Below are 25,221 nucleotides of genomic sequence, written 5' to 3' on the forward strand. Positions count from 1 at the left end.
AACCTGAAACCACCTGTCTCTCTCTCCCATAGAGAAATAAGTTTCGCTGCCTGATGGTGGTGGTGGTGGTGATGATGATGACGACGACGATGATGATGACATAATGATATAATTAAAATGAAATAACTATTTTAAAAAATAAAACTATTTGGTCAGCGCTTTTTGTGAGAGGATGTTATCATGTGACAAATGCTTTGCTTGCATATAGGATATAGGATCGATACTAAGGAACCTAGGGACTTTTAATAACAATGGTACAAAGATGCTCTCGAAAGCTAGGGATATGTTAGCTTTTGCCGATTCGTTGAATGATTTGATTCTCCTTATAAATATTTAATAATAATAATAATAATAATAATAATAATAATAATAATAATAATAATAATAATAATAATAATAAATAGTCCACATCTATGGAGTAACGGTTGGCGCGTCTAGCCGCGAAACCAGGTGGCCTGGGTTCGAAAACCGGTTGGGGTAAGTTATCTGGTTGAGGTTTTTCCGGAGTTTTCTCTGAACCCAATATGAGCAAATGCTGGGTAACTATCGGTGCTGGATCCCGAACTCATTTTAGCGGCATTATCACCTTCATCTCATTCAGACGCTAAATAACCTAAGATGTTGACATAGCGTCGTAAAATAACCACTAATAATAATAATAATAATAATAATAATAATAATAATAATAATAATAATAATAATAATAATAATCAGAGAAGTAACAGTTCTCAGAATCTAGCATATTTTATTTTAATCTGTCATATTTTCTTTTATCCTAAATGGCATGATTTCAAACTACTAGATTTTGGCAATGCTAGTTAAAAAGCGAAGTATTCCGTGAACACCTGTTCCAGTATTGTTTAGGTGCACCAAGAACTTCAGTTGGATTTACAAAAATTGATACCGAGATGCCAGGCGTATAAAGCCACAGTCATTTCGCTCACAGTGCACAATCTATAAACCTGATATTCATAAAATAAAACGGCGCCTTAAACCGGCTTTAGGAATTCATTCCTTCATTCATAGTTTTCTGCCCAAGGGCAGGTCTCTCACTGCAAACCACTTTCCGTTTGGTCTCCGCATACGATCCATATCTTTTAATGTTTTCTATCTGATATCTCATTCTACCCCGAACTTTTCACCTATTCACCATTCCTTCCAATGCATCATTCAGTAGCCAGCTTCTTCTTAGCCAGTGACCCAGCAAATTTATTTTTCTCTTCCCGATCAGTTTCAGCATTGATTTTTCTTCACCCACTCTTTCTAAGCAAAGCTTCATTTCTTATTATATCTGTCCATTTCATACGCTCCATTTTCTCCCATATCCGCAATCCAAAGGCCTCTTGTCGCTTTTATCACTTCGTCGCAATATCCATGTTTCTGTCCCATATAATGCCGCACTCCAAACAAAGCACTTCACGTCCTTAGGTTTTTTTTCCAGAAGTCCGCAGAAGATACTCCTTTTTTATAACAAACTTGCTTTATCATTGCTATCCTCCTTTTCACTTTCAGGCAGTAGCTCATGTTACTGCTTATAATACACTCTAAGTATTTGAAGTTGTCCACTTGTTATATTGCCTCGTTTCGAATTCGCACGTTTACCATCTTTATATTTCTTCCGATGATTATAGTCTTCGTCTTATTTGCATACTCCGACACTGTAATTTAGCTGCAGTATCGCCCCTTCCATGTTCTGAAAACTGCTTTTCACTAAGTCCTCCAAGTAGATATTGAACAGTGCAGCAACAGGTTAATGAAACAGTGAACCATTTCGGCAGTGGTGCAGGCAAATGCTGAGGTGGGTAGCTTTAACCTTGGACTGAGGATAATGCTGAACAGAAATTATATATATATATATATATATATATATATATATATATTCATCTTTAATTTATATTCATAATAATTTATGATTATAAAATAATTATACAATCAACACAAGAAATAATTCAAATGTCCATATACCATGTTATAGGCTCAACTCAAGTTTGAATACATGTTTTATTAATGGCATTACATTTTTTTATAAGTTGCCTGTATCAGTTAGAAATCTGTCAGACGGAATTTTTAAACGGGTTATACATGAATGGCTAATTGTAAGACCTTTCTATAATATAAATGAATTTATTGAATGTGAATGGATGCTTCTCTTTCTTTTTAAATACATAATTGGCGATGTCATATTCAGTTTTCATGTACTGATCTCTGGCAAATAAAGTGTTATTATTATTACTATTATATTATTATTACTATTATTATTATTATTATTATTATTATTATTATTATTATTATTTACTTACTTACTTACTTACTGGCTTTTAAGAAACCCGGAGGTTCACTGCCGCCTCACGTAAGCCCGCCATTGGTCCCTATCCTGAGCAAGATTAATCCAGTCTCTATCATCATATCCCACCTCCCTCAAATACATTTTAATATTACCTTCCCATCTACGTCTTGGCCTCCCCAAAGGTCTTTTTCCCTCTGGCCTATCAACTAACTCTCTATGATAGCAGGCTAGATGAAAAAAGCTTCTCAACCGAATAATAACATGCATTTCCCACACTTATTCTGCGTTTAATTTCCTCCCGAGTGTTACTGTTGCTCTAAGATATTTGAATGTTTCCACCTCTTCGAAAGATAAATGTCCAATTTTTATATTTCCATTTCGTACAATATTCTGGTTACGAGACATAATCATATACTTCGTCTTTTCGCTGTTTACTTCCAAAGCTATCGCTTTATTTGCTTCAAACAGAATTTTTGTGTTTTCCATAATCGTTTTTGGATTTTCTCCTAACATATTCACGTCATCCGTATAGACAAAAAGCTGATGTAACCCGTTCAATTCCAAACCCTGTCTGTTATCCTGAACTTTCCTAATGGAATATTCTAGAGTGAAGTTAAAAAGTATCTCCTTGCTTTAGCCCGCAGTAAATTTGAAAAGATTCAGACAGAAGCTGGCCTATATAGACTCTGCTGTAAGTTTCATGAGACACATTTTAATTAATCGAACTACTGTAGTTTCTTCGAATATAAAATTCAATAAGAATGTTATATAAAACTTTTCTCTTAACCGAGTCATATGACTCTTTGAAATGATGTACTGTACACTTATACTCCCATTTTTTCTCAAATATCTGTCGAATGCAAAAAAATCTGATCAGTAGTCGATCTATTACGCCTAAAACGACACTGATGATCCCCAATGATTTTATCTATATATGGAGTTAATCTTTTCAATAGAATATTAGAGAAAATTTTGTACGATGTCAACAAAAGTGATATTCCTCGAAAGTTAAAAACAGATACAATTGTGGACTCCTTTCATTGTTCTGGTACAATTTCCTTTTCCGTAATAGCAAGCACAAGCTTATAAATTTGACTATATAATGCGCTTCCACCCTCTTGTATTAATTATTAGTTAGAAATCTGCCAGATGGAATTTTTAAACGGGTTATGCATGAATGGCTAATTGTAAAACCTTTCTGTAGTATTAATGAATTTATTGGGTGTGAATGGATGCTTCTTTTTTTTAATACGTAACTGACCATGTCACTTTCAGTTTTCATGTACTGATCTCTGGCAAATAAAGTTATTATTATTATTATTATTATTATTATTATTATTATTATAATTATCATCATCATCATTATTATTATTATTATTATTATTATTATTAGACCGCGGTAGTGAAAATGATGCCCGATGAGTTCATAGATCTGTATTGTTTTAAGTAGAGACTTAGCGCCATGTTGCCAATGTCATGAATAGAGACAGGATTTCCATGCACTAGCAGATCGCATAATATGCATGCATCCATGCACTATCAAATGGCCAAATATGCACAATGAAGGAAAAAAACTCTGAAAATATGCACTATCAAAATTGAAAATTACATTTATTTTCAAATGGCATAATGTACTACTAACAGTCTTTGCAAATTTCTAAGATATTCTTTTCCCTTGATCCACTGTGCCGCAAGAGCTCTTCTCCAACATTGGGGGCATTACAACACTTTACAGATCACCACAGAACACAAATACAGTAGCTGTACATATAGCTTACTACATACCTACCTATCTACCTTTCCAAATTAAAGGCATGTTAGGGAAAGTTTGTTAGTGCTATTATCGCAAACTACAAAGTATGGGAGGGAGCAGAAGAGGCATCCTTCTAATAATAATTTTAGCCTCAGTGTAAGATTTGTATAGAACAGGAGTGTGGAATTCCAGTGTGACAATGCAATGAGAGGATTAGCTGGTAAGGTTCAAAGTCCTCAGGTAGAAACCCTGCAAAACCGTTAGCATTTCACTTATATTTTTCAGTACATAGGCCTATACTCAAATATTGTAAGCTCAGAAATACCAAATTCTATGTACGTATCATGCGATTTAATTTAAATATGCAATGAAACTATAAAAATGGACGTAATATGCAACATAAACCTCAAAATATGCATTATTAAACTTAAAATCTAAACAAAAACATACATTATGCATGAATTTACCACTAAAAAGACCAAAATATGCAAATGTACATGGAAAAAGTATACATATTTCGAATCACTAAGCCATGAAACGGATATTTACAAAGTTTGAGAACTGTAGCAAGCTTATATAAAAACATGCATTTGCATGGAAATCCTGTCTCTAGTCATGAACATCTGGCAGTGTTGCTGTCTAGAGTAAGCCATAATCATATGAATGAATTCTACGAATCTAAAGGCAAAAAAGAAAGAAGATAAACTGAAAGTTGCACGAGTGCGCGTTCTTGCAAGGGTTCTTGGGACTTATCTTAATACCCGTATTTAGTGAGCTTCTAGCCTAATGACAAACTGTCTCACTTTGATCACATCGTCCCACTTAAGGGACGAAAAATTTCCAGGAGAGAAAGCCGAAAGTTGATCGTAACATGAGCAAACGATCATGCTCTGTGAATACCAACTCTAAAGTTTCACACTGTCACACTGTAAGCTCTTTTTCATAATTGAAGGAGGAAGTTGATTTTGGGACGACTCCATAAATGTATGGCATTCGATTATTTATTAGGTACAGAACATATCCATCAAGCCCACGATTTTAAAGAACGGAGGAAGAGGAGGAGGAATAGAAATATGAGAGTAGAAATACACGAAATTACAATGTGTTATCCATTTTAATATCTTCACATCCTTTGACACATATTCAAATGGACTGATTCTTAAAGTCATATGAAACGCATCACAGCATATTGGTTACGACTACTAGGTCAGGTGTAAAAGGTGATGTGGATTTTATCAAAATAGCGCAGTGCAAGCGTACGATAAGCAAGGTGAGATACTGAACAATATTATAATTAAATAAATTAAAGAATACAAATACAGACAATATAGGGCTAATTAACTGAAGTAAGAACAAAATAGTAATAATGGAAGTAATTATAGATTACAGTAGAAAAGCCCATAGTCAAGGCAATACACTGAATTACATTAATCCGTGGCCAATACAATATTCAAAGTTAACTCGTTCATTAAAAATAAACGCACACACATCTGTACAATATTACATACGTTGAAATATATGGCAAACTGACGAGAGGATGAATGTTTCCAAGAATTTTGTGAATACAAAGCTAATAATTTACCCCCAGACGAATTTCAGAATAAGCAGTACATTTATCTATAATCCGGATCCGTATAAGTCGTTCCTAGCATGTAGGCCCGTCTCTGCGATCTCGAATCTTCTATACTACGCGGAACAAGTTTCCAAATCTCTTGTCCGTATCAGGGGAGATCGAATTTCCGAGTGTCTTGTCTATACTACGCGGAAATAAATTTCCAAGCCTCTCGTCCATACCAGGGGGGAGCGAATTTCCGAGTGTCTTGTCTATACTACGCGGAAGCAAATTACCAAGCCTCTCGCCCATACCAGTGGGAGGGAGGAGCGAATTTCCGAGTGTCTTGTCTATACTACGCGGAAGAAAATTACCAAGCCTCTCGCCCATACCAGTGGGAGGGGGGAGCGAATTTCCGAGTGTCTTGTCTATACTACGCGGAAGCAAATTACCAAGCCTCTCGCCCATACCAGTGGGAGGGGGGAGCGAATTTCCGAGTGTCTTGTCTATACTACGCGGAAGTAAATTTCCAGGCCTCTCGGCTCATACCAGGCGGGAGCGAATTTCCGATTGAGTATGTAATATGTAAGATTATCTGTCTGTCCAAGTAAACAACTTCCACCCCATTCTCTCTAGCCACAATTCCTCGCTGCCATGAATTACGGTACTTTCGGGAATGCCGAGTGAAAAGTTGGCGCTGTTGGCAGAGAGCAACTCCGTCGATTAGGGCGCCGTACGGCTCACCTTGATTCTCGTGCCTAGCCCAATCTTTGCCCCCGAAACTGTAGGAAAACCAAGTTAGGAAGTGATGATTCGTCCATTCTTAAGTACCATTATTCTTGTAACTTTTATTATTTATTAAGTATAATTTTAATTTTGAGAGTGACAATACATTATTGTTTTTTCCATTATTATTATTATTATTATTATTATTATTATTATTATTATTGTAACTTTCATACAACAATGCGACTTTTGTTCTTAACAATTCACCCTACAACATTGGGTATTCCACTCAACACAGCAACACAGTAGTCGTTATTGCACTCCACACGACGACAATGACAATACACGTGTATTATTGAGAAGAACAACAATGTACTCCTACTTCAACTAATGTTTACAAAGCACTATGTGGCGAACAAAAATGTCAGTTCTCATTTCAAAGTTCGTTCGCCTTGGCTCACTCAAGTTCACTGTACGTCGACCCCAAGCCTTCCAGATAGTGCACTACACATCGAACCCAAGCCTTCCAGATACAGTTCACTGCACGTCGAACTCCGGTCTTCCCAGTCGCGGTCCTCCTCACGTCGAACCCAGGTCTCACATCATCTCACTACATCTCGCCAAAATATTGTAAAACTATTATAAAAATTGTAGAAAATGGTAGAAAATTGTAAAACTGTAAAAATTGTAAAATATTGTAAATATTGTAAAAATTTGTAAAAATTGTTATTGTAATATTGTAAAATTTTGATTTGTTCCACATCTTAAAGCTTAATTGCTCATGTAAGATCTATGGAATATAATAAATGAAAAAAAAAAATGAAGGCTGGTGTCCTTGCTCCCTCGAAGACTCGCGTGTAGACTGACTTCCGAAGACTAACTGAAGACTAACTCTCTCGCGACTGACTGACCTCCGTTGGCAACTCACAGTGTTATTTATTTACCACGAACGTCTAGAATGTTCTGCGTCGCGAAGCTTCTGGACCGCCACAACAATCTGTTTCCAGATGTTTCCCCTACTCTCTCCGCTCCGCGCCATCCAGTAATCTTCTTTTCCCCTCGCCCCGTACCGCGCTACAGCGCCTATCGTAGATTGAGTCTCGTTTCCCCGCGCCTTCCCTCTTGCTGGATGCACGCACACATTCCCGAGGGAACCAGGATGTTCCCGACGGGTGCCACATTATTATTATTATTATTATTATTATTATTATTATTATTATTATTATTATTTAGGAAGTGTAGATCCAGCACTGACAATACTTTCATTATTAGGCAGATAATAGCGAAACATCGAGAATTCAATAAAGAGACACACATTGCTTTCATTGATTTTGAAAAGGCTTTTGACTGTGTGGATAAAAATTTATTATGACGTATATTACATGAACAAGGATAGTATCCACAACAAGTTATAAAAACGGTGGAAAGCCTCTATTATCAAACAAAAATAACTGTGAAGAGCAACGACAAGATATCTAAGAAATATATATCAATCAGGGCGTTCAACAAGGGTGCAGTATAGTTTTTTTTGTAGTCGTTCATTTTACGACGCTTTATCAACATCTAAGATTATTTAGCGTCTGAATGAGATGAAGGTGATAATGCAGGTGAAATGAGTCCGGGGTCCAACACCGAAAGTTACCCAGCATTTGCTCATATTGCTCATATTGGGTTTAGGGAAAACCCCGGGAAAAACCTCAACCAGGTAACTTGCCCCGACTGGGAATCGAACCCGGGCCACCTGGTTTCGCGGCTAGACGTGCTAACCGTTACTCCACAGGGGTGCAGTATATCACCTACTCTTTTGTAATATTTATATTAATGAATTAGTAAAAAACTGGAAACAAGTTGTAGACCCTAGATTGAAGATATCACAAAACAGATACTTAAACGTACTAATGTTTGCTGATCACTTGTTTATTATTCAAAGTGAAGAAGAAGAAGCCTTGCGAAGATCAATTTTTAAACTGTCAGACTTGCAAAGAATACAATATGAAGATCTCTACGACAAAGACAAAAGTTGTGGCTTTCCAAGGCACTGAACCTGTACCCTTAGAAATAAAACACACAGAGAGACAAAATTGAAGTTTAATAAAGTTATGGCTGTGCCAATATTAACTTATGGGACTGAACTGTGGACAACGACAAGAAAACAAGATAGTAGAATACAGGCATCAGAAATAAAATTCCTTCGACAAGTTTAAGGTTGTAAAAGATTAGATCGTATAAGGAATGACAATACACTACGGTATATCAATTAAACATCTATACCGGTACTGTAAATTACAAAATAAATTGTTATAAATATAAGTGGAAAGAACATCTAGAGAGAATGTCAAATATGGAAATATTTACCTATAGGAAGGAGATCTATCGGTAGACCCAGAAGGACATGGCTGGAGGGACTTTGAAGGCAGAACAGACATATTGCCTAATTCATGAAGTGAATAAAAAGAAGAAGATTATCATTGTTATATATATATATATATATATATATATATATATATTTTTTTTTTTTCAAAATTAATTACTAGTTCCAAATTGTTTCACTCCGTTAGGTTTAGTTTTACTCATTTGATTTTTTTTTTTTTTTGCGTTTCTTCCGTTACAAGTTATTTTCGGGTGTGATCCAGTTACCTTGTATGTGTACACAATAATTTATAATATGTAGGATATTTGACTATGAGATTGGTAATCAATTTTGAATTTTGAAGAATATTCATATACGAGAATTACAATAGCATTGTAAAATCTTTGTTATTGTATGTAATTTTTGCTTGCAATAAAAATCTTTGTAATCTTTTGTAATGTATTTTAATAATAACATAAACTGTAAACAAAACTTGTATCTTGAGAATTACTTGAAACACAATCATCCGTTGTCATTTTTATTACAATATAGAAGACAATGGAGTAAATTTAAGAAGTGAATTCAGCACAGATTGTCCGCTCCTGCATATAATTAAAAATGAACAGTGACACTAAAGTAGCTGGAAATAGATTTGCTCCACAAATAGGAAGGTCATGGGTTACTACATGGTGATCGCACTGTGATATTGATTATTCACTTATATCCAATCTATATCAAGGACGTAACGCTCAGCATCTACACCAGCAAAGTACGATGATTACAGTCGCAGACTGGAATATTATCTTAATTATTTCATAATAAATTGTAATTCAGATTGAAGAATGTAGTATAAGCCGGAAGTGATATTTTCGATTATCTTTACTTCACTGTGACCTAAGTACAATAGATCCTCATTAATCCGAACTAAATGGAACTGGAATAGTTAGTATTATCAAATATATGCATTTACATTACCTGAAGTACATAAAAAGCACTTTATATATTATAAAAGAATAGAAAATGGTTTGAAAATCAATGTATTAAGTACAATAAAGAAACATACAGAACAGTAGAAACAAAATAAGTGATAACTCTGTTGCTCCAAGTAGTGCCGGCCCGATTTCTCTTTTTCTGCGCTCTCCGGTTATTTTACGTAGGCTACATTTCGTTGTGCGTTCTGATTATCGAACGTTATGAATTATCGAAGACCTATTGTTTAGCATTAACAGCTTCACACTTAATAGACATGGGTAAATGGAGATTTTTGTATGAAAAAAGGGTTTTGAAATTAGTATTGTAAGACATCATATTTTCTAATGGGAGCCCTTTAATTATTTCTAGTTGTGTGTACAGTATCACATCAGAAATAACGTAAAGAAAAGGGTAACAAGGTGTGATTCCCTAAGACGTAGGGCAGAAGGATGCGTTACGGGGAATGGAAATCATATTGAAAGTGTTCTATGATGTTGATAAACAAACACTCTTATCTCGGAAAATTTTAGGACTCATGTTTATTAATTTTTTGTCTTGTTTTGGTAAATACTACCACCACTCAAAATAATTAATGTTTCTTTAACACTTTGTAGACAACATGCATAAACACAATGGACTCTTCTGTTTCCAAGTCATTACGTCGATAATCACTGATCCGAAGTTCAGCCTAACCTATGGAAATTAGTATTATTCATGTCTGACATTTGTAAATATAGCCTACAATCGTTTATGTTTAGTGACCTCATGTTTTTTTCAATTATTCACTACTATCTAGGTATATGACATGTATTGTTAGTTCGCTGCAGCGAAAGAAGCTACTTAAGAGACTAGCGAGCTAAAGAAACGTATGCAGATGAATATGATTTACTTACAACTTACTTACATGGCTTTTAAGGAACCCGCAGGTTCATTGCCGCCCTCACATAAGCCCGCCATCGGTCTCTATCCTGTGCAAGATTAATCCAGACTCTATCATCATATTGCACCTCGCTCAAATCCATTTTAATATTATCCTCCCATGTACGTCTCGGTCTCCCCAAAGGTTTTTTCTCTCCGGCTACCCAACTAACACTCTATATGCACTTCTGGATTCGCCCATACGTGCTACATGCCCTGCCCATCTCAAACGTCTGGATTTAATGTTCCTAATTATGTCAGGTGAAGAATACAATGCATGCAGTTCTGTGTTGTGTTACTTCCTCCATTCTCCTGGAACTTCATCCCTTTTAGCCCCACATATTTTCCTAAGAACCTTATTCTCAAACACCCTTATTCTCTGTTCCTCTCTCAAAGTGAGAGTCCAAGTTTCACAACCGGTAATATAACTGTTTTATAAATTCTAACTTTCAGATTTTTTCACAGCAGACTAGATAAACATGATGATGACGATGATGACGATGATGATGATAATAATAATAATAATAATAGGTTAGGAAAAATGATTTTGAAACATGAAACTACACAGTGTAAGTCTACGATTTCTGTTTCAGAAAACTTCGAAATTTTAATTTCTAAATAAAAATCACTTCTTATTCATTCTTCGCATTTATGACCATGCTGATCTTCATTGAGCATCACTACTCCATGCAACAAAGCACAATAAGTGTGAGTGAACAAATTGAAGGTTTACCGTGTTGCAAGTTGAGGAGGCGGTGTCTCGGGGACTGGGTGAGCGGCGTGGCCGTGCTGCTGTGCTCCGACGAGTTGTCGGCGGCGTAGTCGGTGGTGCTGTCCCTCCGGAGCCGCGGCTCGCCCTGCTGGTCTGCGCCGTCCTGCCCCTGCGCCTCCGGAGTGTCTTTCCGCCAAGCTCGCCGCTCCTTGCTCCGGCTTCGACTCCGCGCCGCCCACCGGATCTGCGTCATTGAAACACACAATACCACTCACTTGTCACAGTCGGCCGTCTGCCCTCGTAAATAACGCCGAATGCACATCCATCGCTCTGTTTGCCCTGCATACGCGCCAGTGCTCGTAAAGATGGCTTAGAATAAACACATTAAACGTGAGATAGTTGCTGTGTGTTGTGTGGGGTTCGTGATAACTGTGGAGTGAATGTCAAGGGATGTGTCAGAAGTGAATCTCCGAAAATACAATTGATAATGCGTATAACATTAAATTTGTTATGAAATTTCTGAAAGCGAAAACAGTTTTGAGATGTAACATAAGACCAGCGACAGTTTCTTTCTTAACAATTGGTGGAATATTAGTGAAATAGGCTTCAGTAATACGGGATGTGGTATTCTGAGAATAAGATGAGATTTTACTGCTTGTCAAGCAAACAATATGACTATCAAATATGTATAGGTTTATTACAGTTGAATTTACTTATCAGTAGTACATACGTTAAACCATTATGAGATTAGATGAAATGGTACATAAAAGTCGTTGACAAACTTTTTCGCCATAAAATGGCATCTTTAGGTCATATTAAAGGAGAACACAATAACACATGATGGACACATAAAATATCAGGTTAAAACAATCGTTAAAAAGTTTAAAAACTGGTGCGGTAGGCAGTTTCAACATATGCCATTAAAAGAAATAAATTTAGCATGAAATTAACATCAAAACTGCCTACCGCACCAGTTTTTAAACTTTTTAACGATTGTTTTAACCTGATATTTTAAGTGTTCATCATGTGTTATTGTGTTCTCCTTTAATATGACCTAAAGATGTCAGGTTTATGGCAAAAACGTTTGTCAAAGATTTTTATGTACCATTTCATGTAATCTCATAATGGTTTACCGTGTGTACTATTGATAGGCACAGTAAATTCGACTGTAATAAACCTACACATATTTGATACTTATATTATACTTATTAGACCCAACATGCCATTAAAATTAATTAAACAATATGACGATTACGAATAAATTACTAAAATAAAGTAAGTAATTAGTAAAAATGATACGGGCATAAAGTTGTGAAATAAAGATTTGGTAATGTAAAAGAAATGTAAATTTACGTGACATTTTCGGTAGATTGCATTCAAATATTGAAAAAATCAATGATGGTGTGAAGTGAGTCAAAAAGAGACAAAGCATAATTGCTAGGATTCTTTCATACGCATTTTAACCTTATCTCCTTTTCATATTTTTTTTTTTTTTCGGAAATTTTACACACGCAAAACGGGCATGCGAGAGGACACTATTGTTGTGAAGCCGAAACGAAACTTTTTAGTCAAGCCAGTAATCCACATTTAGAATTAATTAACACATATGCCCTGTAAGGATTTTAATCAATGACGCAACGTTAAAGTTTTTCTTAATCGCTGCGTACATCGTATTGGATCAAATTTGGATTAATATTCTTAAATTCTTGAAGTTATCAAAATGATATACGCGAATCTGTTTGAAAAATTGTGAAATTGCTAGTGAATCTATAATTTTGGTCGCATTAAGAGAAGTCGAGGTTCGTGTTATTTGTGATTATTAGAGTTTGATTATTAAAGCAAGCAGAGTTGCATTGAGAGGCAAGGTTTATGAGTTTACAAAAATAATTTGTAACTGGGAAGAAACATGACAATTTTTATGAAGTTACGATTATTCTTTCTTAAAAATGTAATCTTTGTCATTATGGTTAGAGTATTAGGCAAACACTTTGTGGGGCACTTAAAAATGTCATCTTTGTCATTATGGTTAGATTATTAGGCAGACACTTTGCGGGTTTCTCATGCTTAACCCTAGAATACTAACGATATTCTACACCCGTGCATACTAATCATGAATAAAATTTACTCATATATTTTTCAATCACCACTAAAATCTTAAGAGAGTATTATATGATTACCTTCATGTGAATAAGAAATTTGAGCATGATATATTGTGTGAATTAAGATTCAAACATAAATTTATGCAATATTTACTGTATTGCTGAAGCACATTATCTCTGTAAATATTTGAACATGAAATTCAGAAAGAAGAATATCACAATGGACATTCAAAGTAATCAGGGTTCTCGAGTAAAGTGAAATCGTGCGAAGTGAGTAATATTTACTCATGGATAGTGTTCTAGGGTTAAAAAATATTATTAAGATAACTTACAAAATAAGAATATCTTCATGTATTTTAATTATAAATTAATTTGAAGCCATTGGTCTAGCTCAGAAGTCTGATGTATTTGCCTGCCGACCCGGAGTTGCGCTTGGGAATACCTACTCGATTCCCGCTTAGGCGATTACCTCGTTGGGTTTTTTTCGAGGTTTTCTCTACTCATAAGGCGAATGTCAGGTAATTCAGTGCGAATTCTGAGTCTCACCTCACCAAACATAATCTCGCTATCATCAATTCCACCTTCCCTTTTATGTTATAACTATTAGGTTACGTTCATTTTCGGTCTTCCTGTTCAAAATGTAATAAAGTTTCTTCAGTAGAACAGGGAAACTCGGAGTGAGACAAGTGGCCAACAAGCTTGGAGTTCACATATTCAGTTTTCTCAGTCCAAAACTCCAATGCATGGACGCGTTTTCGCGTACCTTTCAATTTTCTCCTTTCATATTCCCTTCATTCATTCAATCAAAATTAATTACAATTACAATATTTTTAGGAGGCACATTACAAGCAGAATGGAGACAGACTGCTTGGAAAACGAAGAGATTTCTGGTTGGATCTTACATTTAAAATCTTTCGTAACCCTGTTTTTTGTGGAATGACCCTTCAGTACAATTAGACGTACAGTCAACTTCGGATATAGTGAACCTCTGCGGATCAGCATATTCCTTCACTACATCCGAGGTTCACTAAAACCGAAATGCCTGTTTTTATACTACTGATGTTGCTGTACATACAGTTAATGCCCGTTTGGGTCAGACCACGTTCAATATCAGTACTAATGTTTTATCTTCCAACTTAAACACTTTACGCTTCGACATCCTGATGTTCACAGTTCGAAACTTGAATCTAATCTAGCCATGTAGGTAGTAGGCACTGACCGATTTCGCACCTCTTCCCACTAGAGGTATGCTACTGTGTACTCGGCCTTGGAATTTCCCCGGGTTCACTTTTACAAAGTTGTAGGAAGGGTTGTGGACCATTATACTGTAATCCTCCTTATATTTTCCCTTTGGTCATCACTCTACTCCCTTTTACAAAAGGAAACACTTTCTCTTCCTATTCTTCTAATAACCTCTTCTAAAGGAATCAGAACTAATCCTTCCTTTATCCCTCACTGCGTACGCTATTCTCTCTAACATGTTTCAAACTGTCCAGGAAGCTGAACGAATCCTTTGTCTTTCAATGCACTTAAGGGGTAGAAGGTTTGAGATTTTGTTCTGAATATATTCTTGGAAGTTTATAGGCCAAAGGGTTTCCTAAATTACCATTTTGGCCATTTTAAAATTACATTTTCTTGGGAAAGTTATAGTTTTAAGTTCACTATAACCGAAACGAGGGTTCACTATAAACGGATATACTAATTACTTTTTAATGTATGCAGGTCAGGACAACAATTTACGTTCACTGTAGCCGAATATTCATTATAACAGAGTTCACTATATCCAGAGTTGACTGTATTTACATTAAAAATAAATTAATTTCATAACCATATCCTTTATTTCTCAATGTTATTCGATCTTCATTTCTCTGCTTGCTGCAATCTAAAAACTCTACGTTATATTAATCATACACGCAGCACAAACCTGTTGACGATGTCACAGTATATTGCCTTCTTCTTTTTATTATTATTCTTCCTAGGTTTCCTCACTCTTAGCGGTTGCCTATTTTTTCTTTTTACCAATGTCACTTTTTCTATATTTCCATTGGTCCTCATGCAGTCCTCTATTTTCCACATGTTTAGAGACTCCTTCCATCCATGCTTTCTGTTTCTCCCTGTGGAGACTATTCCATTACTTTCTTCGATTGTCACTCATTTCCCCATTCTCCGCACATGTCCATACGATCTCTATGACTTGCATCTCAATATCCAATCCTGCAGCACTTGAAGATAGGAATTTCCCGAAACAGTTTTCCCTCGAAAAAGAAAGGCTCATAAATAACACGAACGGAATCTAGCGATAGTCATATAAAACTCTGGACCACGGCCGTTCACGTGGTATAAGTGTAGTTCGTTTGGGGTTTGCGGTTGTAGATATAGGGCCGTATTCATAGACATTTTTAGCGCGGGCTTTCGGTGGATTATCAGCGTTTTACGTATTCATAAACCAGTGTTAGCGATAGGATATGATTTGAATTCTGTACTAGTAACCAGTGGATAGCCGGATAGCTTAGTACGCTCGTAGCGCGTGCTGCCAAATGTCTATGAATACGGCCCATAAGGTTTTAAATTTGCTTAATCCTTTTTAAACATGCTGTATTATAACATTTCTACCTTCCTGGAAATGCAATACTTGAGACGGCTTTGAGAACCGAGAGAAGAATATTGAAGCATAATTTATTGATCAGGATGAGAAAATGTTAAATTTATGTTAAAATAAGTAGATTTTAAATTCTGTACCCAGAAAGACTAAGGCGACACGATGTACGAAAGAGATGGGATACAGTGGTACATTCAAGTCTAAGTACACATACATACATACATACATACATACATACATACATACATACATACAGTCCACACCTATGGAGTAACGGTCAGCGCGTCTGGCCGCGAAACCAGGTGGCCCGGGTTCGAATCCCGGTCGGGGCAAGTTACCTGGTTGAGGTTTTTTCCGGGGTTTTCCCTCAATCCAATATGAGCAAATGCTGGGTAACTTTCGGTGCTGGACCCCGGACTCATTTCACTGGCATTCAGACGCTAAATAACCTAGATGTTTTTTCCGGGGTTTTCCCTCAACCCAATATGAGCAAATGCTGGGTAACTTTCGGTGCTGGACCCCGGACTCATTTCACCGGCATTATCACCTTCATTTCATTCAGATGCTAAATAACCTAGATGTTGATACAGCGTCGTAAAATAACCCAATAAAATAAAATAAAATACATACAGTCCACGCTTGTGGAGTAAAGGTTAGCTCGTGTTAGGTGTTTCGGGTTCGATTCCCGGTCGGGGCAAGTTATCTGGTTGAGGTTTTCCATCAACCAAATATGAGCAAATGCTGGGTAACTTTCGGTGCTGGACTCCGGACTCATTTCACCGTCATTATCATCTTCATCTCATTCAGACGCTAGATAACCTAAGATGTTGATAAAGCGTCGTAAAAATAAAAAATAAATAAATACATACATACATTACATACATAAGTGTTCTGTCCATTGGCAGATCTTTTACTTTAAACCCAGCATTCTCCAATCTCTCTCTGCTCTCCTTTTAGTCTCCTCATATGATCCACATAATATCTTAATCTTAATCTGATATCTCCTCCTGTCCCGAACTCTTCACCCGATCACCATTCCTTCTAGTACAGCGGTCGTCAGCATTCGCTGAAATGAGTAACGGATAAGCAGTGTATCTGAATATGCACCGTCGTGCAGAAGGGATAGGGAGAAAGCATACCCGCTAGCAGCTACAGTTGCACGATAGTGCAGTCTCCTATCCCCGTGTAAGAGACGCTAGCCTGAGGTTGCACTGTGCTGATGACCGCTGTTCTAGTGCATCCTTCAGTAGGCAGTTTCTCTCTTTCTGATCAGTTTCAGCATCATTCTTTCTTCACTCACTCTTTCCAACAAAACTTCATTTCTTATCCTGTCTGTCCATTTCACAAGCTCCATTCTTCTCCATATCCACATTTTCAAATACTTATATTCGTTTCTCATTTCGTCGTAATGTCTATGTTTCTGCCCCATATAATGCCACAATCCACACAAAGAACTTCACTAGTCTGTTCCTTAGTTCTTCTTCCAGATTTCCGCAGAAGATGCTCCTTTTTCTATTAAAAGCTTCCTTTGCCATTGCTATCCTTCTCTTGACTTCCTGGCTGCTGCTCATGTTACTGTATTTAGTACATCACAAGTACTTGAAGCTGTCCACTTGCTCTACTGCCTAATTAAGAATTCGCAAGTTTACCCGTTTTATTTTTCTTCCGACAACAATGGTCTTCGTCTTGTTTGCATTTATCTTCAATGCTCACAGCTGTCATTTAACACCAGTAGCAAATCCCTTAATAGTATCGTCTCTTCTTCTGCTAACAACGAAAGTCCACGTATAGCATAAATATTTGCCCACTTTGAATGTCAAATATTGTGTTATCTAGCTGAAGACTCGGTACGTATCCTATAAAACTTCACGTTAAATAAGTCCAATGTTTCATCCATTCAGTATCCGATATATAAAAATACCTATAAATGTAATTACGTAACCAAAATTAGTAATATTTTAAAATATTTCAGAGATAGAAATGAAACTTCGATCAAGCACATGACAAATTTGTTTTAGGCCAGGTTTCTTCAACCTTTGTCAAATTATAGCAGTGTGTTATTCTATTTTAACTGTAAACTTAACAATTGAAGCATTTCTTCAACTACAGTTAGTACTAACAGGTTGTTAAAACCCCTGTTAATTTAACTGCTCAATTTCATGCAATTAAATCATTTAACTCTCTGTTAGCATAGAAGTATTCAACATGGCTGGTGCGTTAGAGCTGAACTTCTATATCTTGATTATTTAGAAAATGATATCCATGATTACACAAACAGAACTAATGTTTTCAGTGATTTGACAGAACAGAAGTTCATACAAAGGTATAGGCTATTATCTGCCAAGCAAAACCCCTGTTAATTTAACTGCTCAATTTCATGCAGTTAAATCATTTAACTCTCTGTTAGCATAGAAGTATTCAACATGGCTGGTGCGTTAGAGCTGAACTTCTATATCTTGATTATTTAGAAAATGATATCCGTGGTTACATAAACAGAACTAATGATTTCAGTGATTTGACAGAACAGAAGTTCATACAAAGGTATAGGCTATTTTCTCCCAAGCCTCACTTCCGATTTCAACGTAGATACGTTTGTTTATTTATTCTCAATAATTGGTTTATACTGCGAATTTGTTTCCAGCAGAAGTCTTCTCTCGAAGAAAGAGAAATTAGTCCAATGATTTCTTTTTGTTCCAGTGTTTTCCATTTCACAACAGCAATACCAACACGGCAATATGCCGCTCCGTGCTACTGTGATACAGACGATGATAAGAGGCATAGTCAAAGAGAGAATAGAAAGCCTTCTATCCTCTCTGAATCTAACAACGGAAACAAGCGAGAATCGCAACTGTCAGAGTTCAGAAAACAGAATTGAGCCTATACTTGGTTATAGGTTATGGTTAAATTCTAGAATCTCTGGTCCTAACAGAGTGTTAACAAACAGAATGTTAAAATGTGAAATGTAAAGTTGAAGAAACACAATATTTTTAACAGCAATTTATACTTTTAACTTACAGTTAATTAACGCTATGTCAAGTGTATTTTAACAAAGGTTGGAGAAACCGGGCCTAAATATTTCAGCGTATGTCTGTAGAAGAATAAGACGTAACAAAGTGAAAAGAACTGAATTAAATTGATCAGACAGCTTCTTACCTAAAGTTATCTGTGATTGAATCTATGTTAGTTTGCGAGATATTTTGTGGGGAGGGGGGGAGTATCTTAAATTTCTCCTGAAATTTTCATTCCCGTCTTGTTTTGATATCAACATTGTTTCATAGCCTCTATCATTCAAACTACTACCACCTGCCTACCTCTCTACATACCTACGTGGTCAGAATAATAAGCGGCTTGGAGGTAGTGTTGAGATGACACATTTTGTGAATACCTTGACGGCAGGAGAGAGGAAGAGGGTGTTAAGGCAAGAGAAAGCTGGGGATGCGCGAATGTGGATCGGATCGATGTCGCGTTGGATGAGTTCCAAAAACCGGGTCGTGTGTGAAAGGGTCTGGGTGAACTTCCTGCTCATGTAAAGTGTTTAGCTGATGAAATAAGTAAAAGTTACAATTAATATTACCCGTCTTGGACATCTTACATATTGTAAAGTAACTTAATTTTCAGGTAAAGTTAAAAATATAAAAAGGTAGAAGATGTACAGTAGAGTTTGAAATGAAAAATCAAAAGAATTTTCTCTGAAGCTACACACCTCATTAATCACTTGGCATTGCAGAAAGTCATTAATTGCTTTAGGCTGCGGCCACACCGAAGGAGGCTTGCTTATCGCCTGGTGGTTGAATAGTCGCCTGCAGAAGTACTTCAAGTAAACGAAGTCAGGAACATTTTGAGAGCGAACGGGGAAAAGGGTACAAGTGCTAAAAATTAAATTTTTGACTTTTTGCTTGGAAAGTGATATTGGCTTTATGCCTATACAGTATCATCAGTTAGAAGTGCAAGAATTTGATCACACAGTTGGCACAAAGCTGAGTAAATGGTACAAGTTAATCAGCTGACAAGCAAATATTCTCTTGGGACATTTGTCACAACGTGGGATCAACATTTGTTTCCCTGTGTCTAGAAGTCAGCCGCCTGGGATCGGAACCAGTGACAGTCGTCTGCATCTCTCTGTTGATTACACGGTATGAGAATTGTCTCAATTCCGATGGGGAATATGTTGAAAAATAGCTCAACAATTGATGGGTTTTGGGGGAAAAACCAGGCAGCTCCAATTTATCTCATTTTTGAGTTATTTATGCACAGAGGACAAAAAAATACGCTCTATAGTTTGTTCGAAGAACCAAGTAGTTCCAAGAATTACATTCACAGTTATTTTAGACCTGCCCCTTCTGTACATGCTTATTGTTTTGCGGTAAGTTTTTCTTAATTATCTCGAAAAGTACTGAATTGGAACTGCCTGGTTTTTTTTCCAAACCCCTCAATTGCTGTATCTGTCCAATAAATCTTTCCATGAAATTGTGTTTTCTTTCTGTAAAAGGTTCCAGGAAAATTTACTTTCTGGGAAGCCCTTGTAATTGCGCTCGAGTGGTCAGAACTTGTATAAGTACTTGTTTTGATATTATTAACATGGTGGAAGAAGAAAAATAAGTTTTTTTTTGTGAGTGCAAGGAGAACGATACAAGTACCAGTTGTTAATGTTAATTTTTTTTGGCACTTAAACCCTTTTCTCCGTCCGCTCTTCTATTAGGATGGGCTGCACAGCGTAGTCTACTGCGTGTCACGTAGCAACTATCCAAGCTAATGAACCCATATGTTTTCTATGAGTAGCCACAAGGCAGCTAGCAGTGTTTTTTCTGGTACTAATTTAGTTATTGTTGTGTGTTTGTAATAATAATTACTAATATTATGTTTAAAGAATTGATAGTAGCTGTTTTAAAATGAGAGCCATCTCTCGAAATCTATCCGATGAGCTGAATAAAGTACTCTGGTATTGAAAAAAATTTGTAAGATGTAGGGTACACTGTATAGTTGTTGACACTGTTACAGTTATCGACACTTTTCCATTCTTGTGTACATAATAAGGTTTCTACTGCAAAGATAAAGAAAGTACTTACATTATCCGATGGTACATTTCAATTCTAAAACAACACTGGTAATTCGTTTTAAATAGTTGGTTGCATTGTCGAATAATTCTCAACTTTCATAGGGCGTGTAAAAATGAGTGCATATTTTAAATATTTTCTTAAGCATTTACATTTATTCTTTGTGTGCCTGCGTACATATTAATATCAGGGAAGACATAATTTCAATTAGTATTATGATAATGAAACTACCTAATATATTACAACTATTTCTACCACTTTTATTAACTATATTGTGAGGATTTATTCTCAGTGGCAATAACTAGAACCCTATATCTATTAAACTCAGTCACTGACACCCTATGTCAACAACTGTATTTTTGAGAAACTTATTTACAGCTAGAATTTTAACGGAATTTTATAGATATTGTCATAATGAAACCTTAATACGGATTTTAGAAGTGCTAATTTCACTTCTTACAGTTATTGTCACTGGGTGTCAATAACTGTGTGTTGTGTGTCAACAACTATCTTATTCTTATTCACGCCTAGGCCTAATATGAATAAACAAAAACATCGGTACTCTTCTGAAGCATTGGAGACTGCTATAGACGCTGTGGATGTGCATTAAACTCATCTCACATATCAGATGAGTGAACTCTGTTCTGAATTAAAAATAATTCTGATTGCTCTGTACCCAAATTCTACGAGAATCATAAAGCCAACAGATGTATCTGCTTTCTTTCCCCTTAAGTGTGGATGGAAGTCTGCTGTGTTAGAACGGCGAAGGGCACACCCATCACAAGCATTGACCAGGGAAGTCTTTGCTGCAATCCTAGGAAAAGTGGTGAAGACACAAATAAAGGCTGAAACATTGCAGAAAGGTTTCAGAGCTTGTGGTCTATGTCCTTGGGATAGCAATGCTATAGATTATTCAACATGTTTGGGTGACAGCAATAAAATAAAAACCAAATGAAATGATTTACCTAATAGAGATACCAATGAACAGAGAACATCCAACTCTGTTCTCACATACAACAGATTCAAGGAAATTATTGGTCAACATTTTCTTTCAAAATTTGAGTCTGAAGACAGAAACAACACGATCTGTACTTGGGAGAATGAAGAGTCTAAAATGTTGTTTGCAATGTGGATGGAGCTAGTATCTTCCTATGAAAGTCCGACTGAAATGTTGGAAACACAATTACCAGCAGAGAATTATGGGAACAAAGAAAGAGATTTGACTCAAGAGGAAGATAATATTTCTCTACTCGAAGAGGAAAAGTACATCTCAGATGCAAATCAATCAATAGGTGAATCAAAATCAATTCAAAGATTTGTAAATGATAACCCTGCTTTAGTTGATAATAGTCTACCAACAAAAAATAACAAGAGTAAATCACCACTGTCAGATATTCTTGTATGGCCAAATACCCCTAAGAGGAAGGGGAAAAGAAATATTGAAAGAATGCCTTTTGTACTGACTTCAGATAAATGGCAGGAGTTACACAATGAGGAAGAAAAGAAGAAGTTTACATTAGAAAAAGAAAACTTGGAAAGGAAGAGAAAAAGAGAAGAAAATAAAGAAGAAAGAACAAAAAGAAATAAGTAAAGCAGTCCGAAAAGAGAACAAAGGTTCACAGAAACAAAACGTAAAGAAGACTGTAACTGAAAATCGAGTAGAAGAAAGTAAAAATAATAAGCTAAAATAGAATGAAATTCTACAGAAAAAAAAATGAAACTGCGAATCAGGTACAAGAAAAAACTAAGGTAGTCAGGAGAAAAAGCAAAGACCCACTTTAGATGGACTATGTTTTAAATGCGCAGCAAATGTAAAAAATTATGGAAGAGAGTGTGACTTCTGTGAAAAATTGTTTCATGACAAATGTTTCTCAAATCTCCCTTCAACATCAAATTCCGACAGTAGTATTCACTATTGTGACCATTGTAAAACATTTATGGATGACATTCTACATGATCGTATGTAGGATTCCATGTTCGTTTCTCATAACCAGTTGTTGACCTTTATGTGGATAGACTACATAATTTATTATGTACTGTAAGTGTAATGTAGTCTAAATATCCTTCATTTCATTTTGTGTAAAAGTGAACTTAAAAACAGCTAGGCTAGGTCTGAATGTAAATAAAATACTTTTGTGTCAACAACTGTATCAAAGGTGTCAATATCTATCTAATAAGTGTCAATAATTATACTTTTTTGTCATTTTTTATTCATTAATCAATTAATGACCATTAAAGTGTATTTGAAAATATCTGACTCACCCAAGATAACATTGGAGTTTTTTAGAACTAGTAACAAAATGTAAAACACCTTAGTTACTGAAAATAAAGAATTGCAGGAAACAAATGTAAAGAAAAGTGCTTAATGTGTCAATAACTATATAGTCTACCCTACCACAGGAATAATAAACAGAGCTGTAAAGGCGTAACTCTCCAAAGATTAATATTATGCACCTATCATAATGGTCGATGTAGCCAATCATGCATCGAAGAAGTATCTTCTAGTTGTTTCCTAGTCAATTTTGAAAGAGGCATATCCGCACTGTTGAACAAACAAGCAAGGAATGAATGGTTGGTTGATTCCTAGGCGCCTAGCGTGATAGTGTGACCAGTATGTATCTTACCTGGGCGGCTACCCAACAATATAGGGCAATTACAAATGATTCATCAGGTTTTAAGCGGCTCCATAAAGAAAAATATAACACTTAGAATAATGTATGATATATCAAAATAAACAGAAACTGTCCAAGTATCGGACACACCTTCACAAGTATTCGATGTGGCTGCCTCTCGTTACACGACACACATCGATGCGACATTGAAGTTCGTCCCATACGCGCAGCAGCATATCCCTAGTAATTGTCGTAAACGCATCTGTAATGAGATCCTTGAGCTCAACTAAAGTTGCTGGTAGTAGTGGCACATACGCTGTCTCTTTTATACACCTCCAGAGAAAAAATCACAGACCGTTAAGTCGGGGGATCTAGGAGGCCACTGTAACAATGCTAAGTCATCTTCAGCGCATCGCCCAATCCAACGGCGAGGGAGTTCTGTGTTCAGGTGGCCTCGTCACTTAACACTAGAAGGTCCTCCAAACCATCATTATCCTCTATAGCGGCCTGCATGGAATTATAAAATTCATATCGTTTGACAAGGTCTTCCGGTTTTAGCTTTTGCGGTAACTATATGCGGTACTGTTTCATTCGCAATCAGGTTCGTAAAATTTTCCATACATTCGGTTACGGAATATCAAGTTCCCGACTGGCGCGGTATGTTGATTTCAGAGGGCTGCGAATGAAACTCGCCCTCATTCGCTCCACTGTTTCATTAGAAATGATTGGGCGTCCACTGCTTTAACCTTTTTCCACGGTAACAGTTGCCTTAAATTGACGATGCCATCGCAGAATGCTTTGGTGATCTGGCGGTGAAGTTTCAGGGTATTGTCTCCGGTACGCACGCTGTACGGGAACAAATGGTGACTTCTCATATTCCCAAACTGCGAACGCTTTCTGCTGCATAGGCATCATTTTGAAAACTATGCTTGTGCTGTCGTCTGTCTACAGGCTCAGAGTTACAACAAGGAAAAAGTAAACTCGCAGAGTTTTTCTTTCAATTCTTTGTTAGCACATCCAGTTTTCGCAAATATTAAAACCCGATGAATCATTTGTAATTGCTCTGTATAACTACTAGTGTCGTGCAATTCAAACTCTTTGTCGAGCGTGACAAGAATCGAAGTCTGCTTTGAAGAAGCGAGTCTGTCACAGCTCGCTCGATCTTGCGCCTTGTATGATCTGTGCCCTTGAAGTTCGCTGGCTTCTCCTACCCTCCCTTCCCATCTCATAATACTTGTAGCTGAGTAAAGATTTTAGAATATATCTAGCAAATGTTATTTCGATGTAAAGACAGGTAATTTTTATTACAAAAATATGATTAAGCATCGACAGAAATTTACGTACATATAGGTACATCACATTATGTTTTAAAAATACATTACGGTTGTTACAATACCAATTACCGACAGAAAATAGCTATAACTACATTCTTAACATAATATTCAAATTAATCACAGTTGTTCGGACACAATATTTGTGTGACTATACGGCTTATGAAAATCTTAGCGACGTGCATTACAAGCACTATGTTCGATTCAAGCTAGTCGAGAATGAGGAAATTTGACATTCGTCGTTGTTCGCTCTGCA

The 25,221-nt window shown here is 36.4% G+C and overlaps 1 protein-coding gene across 5 annotated transcripts in view; it reads right to left on the bottom strand.

Annotated features, from left to right (window-relative positions):
- The window catches only part of Mctp (multiple C2 domain and transmembrane region protein), a 1,238,231-nt gene that overhangs the window by 501,314 nt on the left and 711,696 nt on the right, over positions 1-25,221 (bottom strand). For all 5 annotated transcript variants that reach the window (XM_069826339.1, XM_069826342.1, XM_069826343.1 and 2 more), the window contains one exon: positions 11,292-11,514. In XM_069826339.1, coding sequence (XP_069682440.1) covers positions 11,292-11,514 — 223 coding nt within the window. The remainder of the gene's footprint in view (positions 1-11,291; positions 11,515-25,221) is intronic.

This window comes from Periplaneta americana, chromosome 5 (assembly GCF_040183065.1).
Source record: "Periplaneta americana isolate PAMFEO1 chromosome 5, P.americana_PAMFEO1_priV1, whole genome shotgun sequence".
NCBI lineage: Eukaryota > Metazoa > Arthropoda > Insecta > Blattodea > Blattidae > Periplaneta > Periplaneta americana.